The following is a 12,884-nucleotide window of genomic DNA, read 5'->3' as shown; positions in this document are numbered from 1 at the left end:
CAGATGCTCCTCAGTTGAAGAATGGATGCAGAAATTGTGGTACATCTACACAATGGAATAATACTCAGCAATAATAAACAAGGAAATCATGAAATTTGCAGGTAAATGGTGGGACCTGGAAAGGATCATCCTGAGTGAGCTATCCCAGAAGCAGAAAAATACACACGGTATATACTCACTCATATAGACGTATAATATAGGATAAACCTACTAAAATCTGTACACCTAAAGAACCTTTGGCAGAGTACAGGGAATCATAAGAAAGAAGGGGAGTTAGTCTGATGGGGAAAGGATAGGAGCTCCACAAGGACCAAATATATCTGGGCACAGGGTCTTTTCTGAGACTGACATTCAACCAAGGACCATGTATGGATATAACCTAGAACCTCCACTCAGATGTAGCCTGTGGTAGCTCAGTAACCAATTGGTTTCCCAAAGTGAGGGGAACAGGGACTATTTCTAACAGGAACTCAATGACTGGCTCTTTGGTCTCCCCACCCCCGAAGGGAGGAGCAGCCCTGTTAGGCCACAGAGGAGGGCTTTGCAGCCAGTCCTGAAGATACCTGATAAAACAGGATCAGATGAATGGGGAGGAGGTCCCCCCTATCAGTGGACTTGGAAAGGGGCACGGTGGAGATGAGGGAGGGAGGGATGGACTGGGAGGGAATGAGGGATCGGGACACGGCTGGGATACAGAGTTAATAAAATGTAACTGATAAAAAAAATAAAAAAAAAGAAAAAAAAAGAAAAAAAAGAAACTAATCAAGAAGGAGGACTTTGGCTATGATGCTCAATCCCTGTCCCAAAAGGCAAAGAGGATGGACATTCGAAGAAGAAAACAGGAGACAAGTATGGAGCCTGCCACAGAGGGCCTCTGAAGGGTGCTGCCCTGCAAACTATCAAAGCAGATGCTGAGACTTATGGCCAACTGTTGGGCAGAGTGGATGGAATCTTATGAAAGAAGTGGGAAATAATAAGATCTGGAGAGGACAGGAACCCCACAAGAAGAGCAACAGAACCAAAGATCTGAGCACAGGGGCCTTTCCTGAGACTCATACTCCAACCAAGTACTATGTATGCATGGAGAGAATCTAGAACCCTTGCACAGATGTAGCCCGTGACATTTCAGTGTCCAAGTGGGTTCCATAGTAATGGGAACAGGGACTGCCTCTGATACGAACTGATTGATCTGCTCTTTGATCACCTCCCCCTGAGAGGGGAGCAGTCTTACCAGGCCACAGAAGAAGACAATGCAGCCACTCCTGATGAGATCTGATAGACTAGGATCAGAAGGAAAGAGAGGAAAACCTCCCCTATCAGTGGGCTTGGGGAGGGGCATGCGTGGAGAAGGGAGAGGGAAGTTGGGATTGGGAGAGTAGGAAGGAGAGGTTTATGGGGGGATATAAAGTAAATAAAGTGTAATTAATAAAAATTAAAAAAAGAAAAACATCAACCTAAGACCAATGATCTCCAGGTAGATTTATGCACATAGGTGTATATCCCATTCTACCTCCTTCCTGTGTCTGTGTTTCCTCTTCACCTATAATTCTCACTTCTTGTTGGGGACAAAAAAAACTCCATTATAAACATTTTAAAAGAGAGTCCTGTGTCCCTTACCAACACTCACTTTAGGCTCAGGCCATCATATATGAGTCTTATACCTTGACATATTTGCCAATAGCATTCATTGCACAGAAATGTGGCAGAACTAGGCTTATGCTGATGTTTTAGGTCATTGCTTGATGTAACTAATTGTTCCCATGTTCCTGTAAACAAAACGATGAACCACTAGAAAAACTTCTTCTCTGACAAGAGATATATTTTATAGGTTGTCCTGAATGTCCAGTTGCAAAAGGAAAAACCTAGTTAGAAATTAATGTTTCATTCAAAACAACTGAAGTTTGCGAGTAAATTTTTTTGTGTGTTCTTAAATCAATATTATTAATTCTAATGTTCAGTTTTCTTTTTTTCAACATTGGTTTTCTTTATGCAGATCCAATAACTCTGCATATTGCACCTAATGCTCATATATAATATGTTAGTAGAAATACCCTAGGATATGGTAAAGTTCAGAAAAATGAATCAATTTTCCAGTTTTAATGTTTACTAGAAATATGAATTTAAGCAAGGTACTTGAACTTCTCTCATCTGTGACACACGGAAAATGAAAAGTGCCACACCAAGATCCAGTCCTAAGAAGAAATAATCAGGTTGACAGATTTATAAACACTCTGCAATATATTAAATCCTAACTGCACCTATTTCATTTGTTCTACACTACCATCATGACATAGAAAACTATCATTGACATAAGACTTGCCTGCCAATGCCAGCACAACACTTTAGTCAGTGTGCCTTTCTAAAAGGAGGAGTTTTGATCCTAGTATTTATTTGATTAGGCAAGATTTTTTCATCAATATATAGTCAGTAATATAAATGAACTAATCAACAAATGCACACTTGATTTTACACTTAAAGACAGAATTGGCACTTGCATTCCTCCTGTATTTCTTTTTTTAAATTTAATTTTATTTATACATTTATTTACTATAATTTATTCAATTTGTATCACCGCTGCAGCTCCCTCTCTCATCTCCTCACAGTTTCACCTACCCTCCCTCTTTTCCCCCTATGCCCTTTCCCTAGGCCCCTGATAGGGCAGGATCTCCTCCCCTTCTATCTGGCCTTAGCTTAACAGGCCTCATCAAGGCTGGCTGCTTCATTTTCTTCCGTGGCCTGGCAAAGCTGCATACCCAAGGCAAGGTGCTTAAAGAGCTGGCCACTGTACCCATTTCTAGGGCACCCACTTAGAAACTGAGCAGTCAATGGGCTTCCTTTAAACAGGGGGTCTAAGTCCTCTCCATATATGGTCCTTAGTTGGAATATCGGTCTCTTCAGGACATCCTGGGCCCAGGTATTTTAGCTCTGTTGTTCTCCTTGTGGAGTTTCTGTCCCCACAAGGTTTTTCTCTATCCCTCTTTTTCCATAAGGACTCCTTCACTCTGCTCAAAGTTTGGCTAAAGATCTCAGTATCTCCTTCAATAGCCTGGTGGGTAAAGTCTTTCTGAGGTCCTCTGTGGAAGGCTCCTGTCCCTTTCCTTGTCTTCTCCTACTCTCTATCCAGTTTACCCTTCTTAATGAGGATTAAGCATCTTCCCTAGAGTCCTCCTTGTTGTTTAGCTTCTTTGGGGTTTTAGATTTTAGTATGTTTATCACATATTATATGGCTAATATCCACTTATAAGAGAGTATATACTATATGTGTCTTTCTACTTCTGGGATACCTCACTCAGGATGATCTTTTCTAGTTCCACAATTTGTCTGCAAATTTTATCATTTCCTTGCTTTTAATTCCTGAGTTAGTATTCCATTGTGTAAACGCACCACTGTATCCATTCCTCCATTGAGGTACATCTAGGTTATTTCCATATTCTGGCTATTACTAATAGAGCTTCAATGAACACAGTTGAACAAATGTCCTTATTGAATGGTAACACATCTTTTTGATATATGCCTAGGAGTGGTATTGCTGGATCTTGAGGTAGCACTATACCTGAGGAAGTGCCAGATATGGAAAAACAAAAATCCCAGAATAGCTAAAACCATCATGTACATTAAAAGATCTTCAGGAGGTATCTCCAACCCAAATCTCAAGCTGCACTATAGAGCAAAAGCAATGCAAACAGTATGGTACCGACATAGAAACAGACTGGTGGATGAATGGAATTGAATAGTAGTCCCAGAATTAAACCTACACACCTATGGACATCTGACTTTAGACAAAGATGTCAAAACCATATAATGGAAAAATGGTGCTAGTCTAAATGGATGTCGACATGTAGAAAAATGCAGATAGACCAATATTTATCACCCCGCTCAAAGTTAAAGTCCAAGTGGATCAAGGACCTCAACATAAAACCAGACACACTAAATCTATTAGAAGAAAAAGTGGGGAAGAGCCTTGACCTCATTGGTACAGGAGACAACTTCCTGAACAGAACACCAACAGCACAGGGTCTAAGATCTACAATCAATAAATGGGACCTCATGAAACTGAAAAGCTTCTGTAAAGCAAAAGACACTGTCATCAGAATGAAACAATGGCCTATAGAATGGGAAAGGATCTTAACTGACTCTATATCTGACAGAGGGCTAATATCCAGAATATATAAAGAACTCAAGGAGATAAACAACAAATCAAACAATCCAATTAAAAAATGAGGTACAGAGCTAAAGAGAGAGTTCTTAACAGAGGAATATAGAATGGTAGAGAAACAATTAAAGAAATGCTCAACATCTTTAGTCATTCTGGAAATGTAAATCAAAACGACCCTGAGATTTCACCTTACACCAATCAGAATGGCCAAGATGAAAAACTCAAAGGATGTTGCATGCTGGAGAGGTTGTGGAAAGAGGGGAAACCACTCCTTCCTATATTTCTTATGATGAGAAGACTAAACAAATAATTTGTACTAGATGAACACTTGCTTATTCATTTTTGTTCCTTTCTTTCTTAATGAGACAACAAAAATGTTTATATGTACTAGACTTTACACATTTATTAAGAACATATGCACAATAATGAATCATAATTCTATTTGCACCTAATAAGTCCTCTTTTAATTCAGCAAAGAAAAATATTGATCGCTTCATGCTACATGTGAATTTAAGGAACTAGTAATTAGGACTGCCTTTGCTATGAGGGCAAGGTAGAAAAATAAAAATGTGCAATTATTTATATGCTTAAGATATCTGAACATTCATTATATTGGTAAAATTATTTTCTGGGTCTGGGGATGTATCCAGCAGGGTAGAGCCTTTACATGTGTGATTCCATGAGAGAACAGAGAGAGCAAGGAAGGGAGAAAGAGAGAGAGATAGAAAGAAAGAGAGAGAGAGAGAGAGAGAGAGAGAGAGAGAGAGAGAGAGAGAGAAAGAAAGAGAGAGAGAGAGAAAGAGAAAAAGAGAGAGACAATAATTTTCCTCAACATTCCCAAGATATATTTTGGCTCCCTGAATGCAACTGCTGTAAAGAAACTTAGGTTGTGTACAAAGACTGGGAAAGTAAGGGAGACAAGCAAGAGAATGCTCTCAACATTAGGTCTCATTTTCTGTCCTGAATTATAATTAGCTTAGTTCTCTCTCTCTCTCTCTCTCTCTCTCTCTCTCTCTCTCTCTCTCTCTCTCTCTTTCTCTCTCTCTCTAGCTCTGTATCCCATTTTTTATTTTATTTTTATTAATTACATTTCATTCACTTTGTATCCCAGTTGTAGCCCCCACCCCCACCCCCTCCTAATCCCACCCTCCCTCCCTCTTCTCCTCCTATACCCCTCCCCCAGTGCAATGATAAGGGAAGTCCTCCTCCTCTTCCATCTGACCCTAGCCTATCAGATCTCATCAGTACTGTCTACATTGTCTTCTTCTGGCCTGGTAAGGCTGACCACCCCTCAGAGGAAGGTGATCAAAGAGCCAGTCCATGAGTTCATGTCAGAGAAGGTCCCTGTTCCTATTACTGGGGAACCCTCTTGGACACTGAGATGCTGTGGGCAACATCTGTGCAGGGGTTCTAGGTTATTTCCATGAATGATCCTTGGTTAGATTATCAGTCTCACAAAAGACCCCTGTGCCCTGATTTTTGGTTCTGTTGCTCTCCTTGTGGAGCTCCTGTCCCATCCTGGTCTTTCTATCATAAGATTCCCTGTACTCTGCCCAGTGTTTGGTTGAGTCTCATCATATGTTTTGATACCCTGCTGGGTAGAGTCTTTCAAAGGCCTTCTGTGATAGGCTCCTGTAATGTTCCCTGCTTTCTCAGACAATTAGGAATAGTGCTAACTCAAGGACCTATCTGCATTGCCCCCGTGGCATGCCTGGGTTGGCTACCCAGAGGCTATTTAAGCTGTGGGCTGGCTTTCCCTGGGGTCCGAGGATTGTTCAATGTTCCTGAATAAACTGCATTGAAAAAAATAAAATAAAAAAAAAAAAAAAAAAAAAAAAAAAAAAAAAAGATCCAGCTATATTACTCCTAGGCATATATCCAAAAGATGCTCAATTATACAACAAGGACATTTGCTCAACCATGTTCATAGCAGCTTTATTTGTAATAGCCAGAAGCTAGAAATAATACACATATTCCTTAGCTGAGGAATGGATACAGAGATTGTGGTACATTTACACAATGGAATGCTACTTAGCAATTATAAACAAGGAAATCATGAAATTTGCAGGCAAATGGTGGGAAATAGAAAAGATCATCCTGAGTGAGGTATCCCAGAAACAGAAAGACACACGTGGTATTTACTCACTTATCAGAGGATATTAGCCATTTAATATAAGATAAACATACTAAAAATCTGTATACCTAAGGAAGATAATCAAGAAGGAGGACCCTGGGTAAGATGCTCCATCTTCATTCAGAAAGGCAAAGGGGACTGACATCGGAAGAGTGAGAAAACAGGCAAGACACTTATCTTAGTTTTCTCTTTTGCTACAGAAATGGCAAATTAGTTGCATCATTTGTACTTAAAATGGAAGAAGCAAAAATCTGTGTGTGTTGCCTGTGTGTAACAAAAAAAAAAAAAATTCCAACACTGGGAAATTTTTTTTGTTGTTGTTGCAAACCTGGACAAAAGAGTGAAACCGTGTGTGTGTGTGTGTGTGTGTGTGTGTGTGTGTAGCTGTATCCCAGAGTTCTAAGTGTCCCAGAGAGATAGAAAGAAAGAAAGTGAAGAAAATCCTGAAATGCGATCTATCTGATTAAATTCCATGCTGCAGGAAACTCATGAATAATTTTGTGCTACTTTTTGCTTTTGAAATGCAGCTATAACCTCTCAGAAAAACCTCAAGCTTTTTTTGCAATAAGGATAGATGGTCTTCAATCTGTTTTATTATTTCCCTTTATTTACCATTTGAGGTTATTCTCTTTGTATTTTCATTCCAGTCTTCAGAGTTGGTCAGGGCTACTTTGCTGCCAAATACAGTGATAGGAAATATTGTCCATCTACCTTACTTCTGCAGCATGAAAACTTCTGCATTTAGAGTGACTGTGACTGAAAACCTGAGCCACTTCTTCAGAATTACTAACATGTTATTGCTGCCACTTTTCCTTTTACTCTATCAGGATCATTTAACTCAGTTTTAGAAAGAGTAAGAGACAGAAGGGGGAAAGAAAACTTTTTTAGTTATGCACATCAATCCAATTTCTCGGAGCTCCAGAATGAATTTTTAAACTTGTTGAACAGAAGCATACAGATCTCTAAAAGCAAGTCAAATAATGTACAAAGCCTCCATTCATTGTGTAGGCAGAATGGAATGCTGGTACTCGGCAGCTCTCTGAGGAATGTTCCTCTGGCTTTGATTGTTCTGCTGGGAACAAGCAGGGAAACACATATATAAAATGAATTTATACTGTCTCTCTTATTATGGCAAAATGATAAGAAAAGTTGGCTGCTTAATATAAACTGTTAGTTGCATATTCCAGGCCTCCATTCTTTGAGGTCCCTCCCACATCCACACCCCTGGCTACCATTTAGCAAGCAGTACAAAATGACTGATTATGAATATTGACTGTGCAGCCCTGTGATCTTACACTCATTCTGTGTACAGAATGTAAGAAAAGTTGGCATTTTAAAGTAGGGCCCATTCTGTTTCTGAGTTTTCTTAGGTTTGCTATGCAACAGGATCAGTGCTGTAGTCCCCGGTTCAAGCTGAAAATGTTGCACAGGAAGACATACCATGTAAAGGTCAGATTCTAGTATTATGGTTTTTTTTATATGTGTATATATAAATGAAAATTAATGTATATCTCTGCTGATAACTCTTACCAAGGTCCTATGAACTCTACCTTCCTGAAATGATGATGGTATGTTAAAAGGGAATGCTTAGTAATCATTGAATTATGTTGTAATATATGTATGATGTTTTAAAACCAAGGTGAACTTTTGTGTGTGGTCTAGAAGATGATCTTGTCTCATTCAGTCTCATTAATGTTCTGGTGTTGTGTACAAACTTGGTTATACATTTTTTTCATACTATTATGGTCACAGTAATCACAACCAATTAATGCATGAATTAAAATATAACTACTTATATTGCAATGAAATGGTTACCACTAGGATTTACTTTATTATATCATTTTATTTCATAAATCATATGTATACATGTGTATCAGAGTGTTTCATACATGGACTAGAAAATTTAACTTATGAAACTGCAGTAAGTATAATTCATACAGATAATAATTTGACAAGGCAGAACACCAAAATGTATACTGACGGCACATTTTCTTGTTAGTTACCAAATTACAATTTGTTTTGAACTATTTATGATGATGATGATGATGATTTTAGTTCTTCAGATTCACATTCACAGCTATGCTCTTTGTTTGGTCATTCTGAATGTGTTTTTACAAATGTCTGGTAGGATCTCCAAGGAGAAATTGAAGTTCATACGGACATCTATCACAATCTTGATGAAAATGGCCAAAAAATCCTGAGATCACTGGAAGGTTCAGATGAAGCACCTCTGTTACACAGACGTTTGGATAACATGAATTTCAAGTGGAGTGAACTTCGGAAAAAGTCTCTCAACATTAGGTAGGCATGATCAGAGGGTGGGGGTTATCCAGATGTGAATAAAGATAAAATTATCCTCATTTTCCTAGCACAGGTAACTAATATCTCATATGTTTATGTAAAGCACCCAATTTCAGAATGATTCATTTTATTTTGAATAAATTAATCATTCATTTGCTTGAAATGGAGATAATAATTGAGGGTTCTGGTTAGATTACAATTGGACTGTTTTATAACCACAGGAGAGACACATACTAAGACATTAGAGTAAATTTCAAAAGTGAGCATAGCGATCCTAATTTCAGAGTTTTCTCTTGGCTTCTCACAGTGTTTTTTGAAAATCAATAAAATTAGTGAATGTTTAATATGGCATTCTCTCTTTGCATGACCAAATGCATGACCAAAGGACATTCTTTAAAAGCTGAACACATTATAATTAACAATTTTAAGATACTCTTTCCAGAGTTCCTGCAGCTTTATAGATTATAGCAATTTTTTATCATTTGATCTCTCTTAGATTTTGTTGAAGTACAGTCTTTGGAGGTACACTAAACTTTTAGGTTTTTCACCTTGCTTGACTTTTCACTTTGCTTATTTTTCACTTTCTTTTTCACCTCAGCTAGATTTAAGAAGTGAATGGATGCATATTGCTTAAAAAAAAAAAAAGTAAAGGGAAGCTCTCTTGGGATCCTTGTCTGACTAAGATAGGTATATAGAGGGACAAAAGAGCAGAGCTGGTCTGTGCAGTGTCCAGTGTTACCTAAGAAGTTGGGAAATGCAAGGAAGAGAAGCTAAGCTTCCTGCCTTCTGGTTGATTGTGTTTCTTAATTCACTAATATTTAAAGGTGTGTGTGTGTGTGTGTGTGTGTGTGTGTGTGTGTGTGTGTGTGTGTGTGTGCTTTCATCAATGCTTATGAAACAGTGGTCATGAAGAGAGGTAAAAAAGGAAAATTAATTTAATAAAAGAAAAAAGGGTTTTCCTCTTCTTTATAGTCCTCCTAAATTGTCTGCAATTTCAACATACAATCCTCATAAAGAAGATGAACAACTGGAATTTTATTAACTTGAAAGCACTGTTGTAGAAACTCTATCCATGAAACAATAATAATGCTAGCAAGTAACACAAGGTGTATGTATGTCTCATCGGATGCTCTAAGCATTTCATAGTGTTTGACTTTTGTGATATTACCAGCATCCCTGGAAGGTTGATTTCATTCTTATACTATCTTAGTCTTTGGAGAAAAGGAGGGACAGAGAGGTTAAATAAGTCTATGAAAGTAACCCAGTTAGCAAGTGGCATGCGTAAGACTTATTCACAGTGACTCTGACTTCATCATATGAGCTTTTAATCATCAGAGTATTCTCTAAGGTAGAATAAAGAAGGAAAATTTCACAAATAAATGCAGCATAAGTGATGATAGTGACTTGAGGAACATATTTTAAAGAACAAAAAGAATTTATTTTTACAAAGCTTTTCAAGTTTGCACATCAGCCTCCCAGAATCTCATCTTGATCTCGGTATTCTGCCCATGATTTTTTTTTTCTTCTCCAAACCATTTTTATTTTTAAAGAAAAGCTTTATTCTCTAGTGACTAGATTTTAATTATTTGTTTTGGGTTTTTTCTCTTTTTATTTTTATTTTTTTATTATCATTAGTTACATTTTATCAACTCTGTATCCCAACTGTATACAATCTATGTGTTATTGATGAGCTAGAGGCAATACTGGGATATTACACTTTCAAATATAGATGGGCTCTATTAGCTTTCTACGTTTTAAACTTTTAAGAGAGGTCCAAGTGTGTAATGACCAAGGCAACATTTCCAACATATGTCCTTAAAAAGAATAAAACATGAACTGAAAAATTATTTGATGTGTGAGGAAAAGAAAAGTGATTCCCTTTTTCCAGAAAAGGAAAAGAAAGAGGTTATAACTGTCGCAAATTTTTATTTATATCTTTCCTCTACTTTATATCAACTTGATGAAATAAAAAAATGAAAGTGGCAAACAGCATGTCAGCAAAATATGGGCTCTTCATTTTCCTATATGGCAATTACTGCAGTTTAATTCTTACTGTGATTAATCAAGCAAAAAACAGTTACCTTAGCTTATGTAAGATGCTGTGGATTTTGCAATTTAAATGTTATGATTAATGGTTTGTGCTTTTAAGTAGATCTCTGTAACAATCTAGAATGTATTGTAAGTACTCAATTATATTAAGCAAAGAATTCTTCACACTCACGGACTTTAGTTTATCTTGACACTTGACTGAAATAGGGGTATCACTCATTCCATAGTAGTAGCATAGCTCAGATAGTAATTGTGGATATTATGAAATAAGATAAAGGAACACTGGGGTGACTTCCATTGGAGTATTTTTCATCTTTAATGTGACTGCAATTTTCAAAAAACACTTCAAAATGTCCTAGGAAAACAACCCTGTTTCAGCAGATTATAGCACATTATATACTAGAAAATGTAGTGGGTTCATTGTTCAGTAAGGGCTTCTCAAACCATTCGGGTATTTCAGAGCATAAAAGCAACAGTTGTACAGAAATATACGACCTGGAACACGGTTTCTATCACATTACTCCTTAGTTCAAAAATTTTGTTCTTGTGCACACATCTTATTTGTTTGTTTTCTAAACTTTTCTGTTCTTCTTATGCCCCATGGCCATCCTGTATCTTTATCAAGCAACATTCCAGCCCCTCTTACATGAAACTCTGAGAAAGTAGATTCTGCTTTCTAATCCAGTTTTCATTCTTAGCAGTTTCCTGTCTCTCGTGGGAGATGGTGTATGAACATACACTTGTTTTCGTATACTTGTTTGTCACACAATCTGTATTATTGTTTAAATTTTGACTCAAATCATACAACATGCATTTTCAATACTGGCTGTTCTTCACTAGTCCTTTCCAGGACTACTCTAATTTACAGTTGAAGGACTAAGTATATGGCTCTGTTGTACTCCAGTGGGTAGAGTGCTTGTCTAACATGAACAAGGTTTTTGGCTCAACCCACAGCATAGACAACACACACATACACACACAATGTTTCTCGTTGAGTATCTATGAGTTGTTTCATGTCTGATGACTCCAGCTATATTAAAGATGTGTATACTCAAAAGAAGTCTAAAAGAATAGTCTTTGTTGTTTCTTCTTCTTCTTCTTCTTCTTCTTCTTCTTCTTCTTCTTCTTCTTCTTCTTCTTCTTCTTCTTCTTCTTTTTGACCTAACATGCAATCTAAAACCAGTTGCTTAAGTGATTTAATACGATGAGACACTAAAATGAACAGGTAAGACCAGAAACATGGTCTTTTCAGCTCCTCTTCCAACTATGCAATTCTATGAATTAATGCTTTTTAAACCTACACAAATCACTGTGTTTGTGTGTGGTGTATGTATATGTTCACATGTAAGTATGCACTTGTGCTTATGGGTATATGTACATGTGTGCAAGAGGCTAGAGGTCAACGTCCATATCTTTCTCAGTCACTCTCTGGTTCTTTTTCTTGAGTCAGAATGTTTCACTGAACATTAAATGCTCCAATTTGTCTAGAATGTATGGCCAGTAAACTCAGGGATCAACCTGTCTCTACTTAACTTCTCTGGGATTACAGATACATACCACCATGCTTGGCTTAATGTGACTGCTTGGCTGGCAAGCATATTACCAATATATTCCTTTCCCCAGATCCTTTTATTTATATTTTCATGACACCGATTTATTTTTAAAATATAGTATTAAAAATAAATAGGTTGGTTTTGAGTAAAAGTACTTGAAATTATATAGTGCTAACTTATCCATTCAAGAAATGTGGATCATACCTTCCAGACTCATTATCATATCACATGTTGTCAACAAGATAGACTAATAAGTAAATAATCAGTGATGGCTCAGTTCCATAGAACAAGGCAAAATGTGGAAATCCAGTAATGCTTTTACTTACATATAGAAATGATGCACCAACCAACTACCATGCATGGGGAAGACCTAGACCACCTGTTCAGATGTAGCCTGTAGACAGCTCAGTCTTCATGTGGGTTCCCTGGTAAGGGGAGCAGGGGTTATCTCTGGTCTGGACTCTGTTACACACTCTTCGACCAACTTGCCTGGCCACAGAGGAACAGAATCCAGGGAGTCCAGATGAGACTTGATATGATAGGGTCAGATGGTAGGAGAGGAGTGTTCTCCTTTTTGTGGTCTACAGGAGAAGGGAAGGGAGAAGGACACTGGGACCAGAAGAGGAGGGAGAGGGCTCCAATTGGAATATAAAGTGGATAAATTATAAAAAATTAAAAATTAAGAAGTGAA

The 12,884-nt window shown here is 37.6% G+C and overlaps 1 protein-coding gene across 7 annotated transcripts in view; it reads left to right on the top strand.

The window, feature by feature from the left end:
* The window catches only part of Dmd (dystrophin), a 2,365,055-nt gene that overhangs the window by 1,819,960 nt on the left and 532,211 nt on the right, over nucleotides 1–12,884 (top strand). For all 7 annotated transcript variants that reach the window (XM_060376797.1, XM_060376795.1, XM_060376794.1 and 4 more), the window contains one exon: nucleotides 8,419–8,591. In XM_060376797.1, the coding sequence (XP_060232780.1) occupies nucleotides 8,419–8,591 (173 nt within the window). The remainder of the gene's footprint in view (nucleotides 1–8,418; nucleotides 8,592–12,884) is intronic.

Source organism: Meriones unguiculatus (assembly GCF_030254825.1).
Source record: "Meriones unguiculatus strain TT.TT164.6M chromosome X unlocalized genomic scaffold, Bangor_MerUng_6.1 ChrX_unordered_Scaffold_31, whole genome shotgun sequence".
NCBI classification, from domain to species: Eukaryota; Metazoa; Chordata; class Mammalia; order Rodentia; family Muridae; genus Meriones; species Meriones unguiculatus.
Note: the sequence above shows the minus strand (reverse complement) of the source record. Positions and strands in the feature narration are given on the sequence as shown.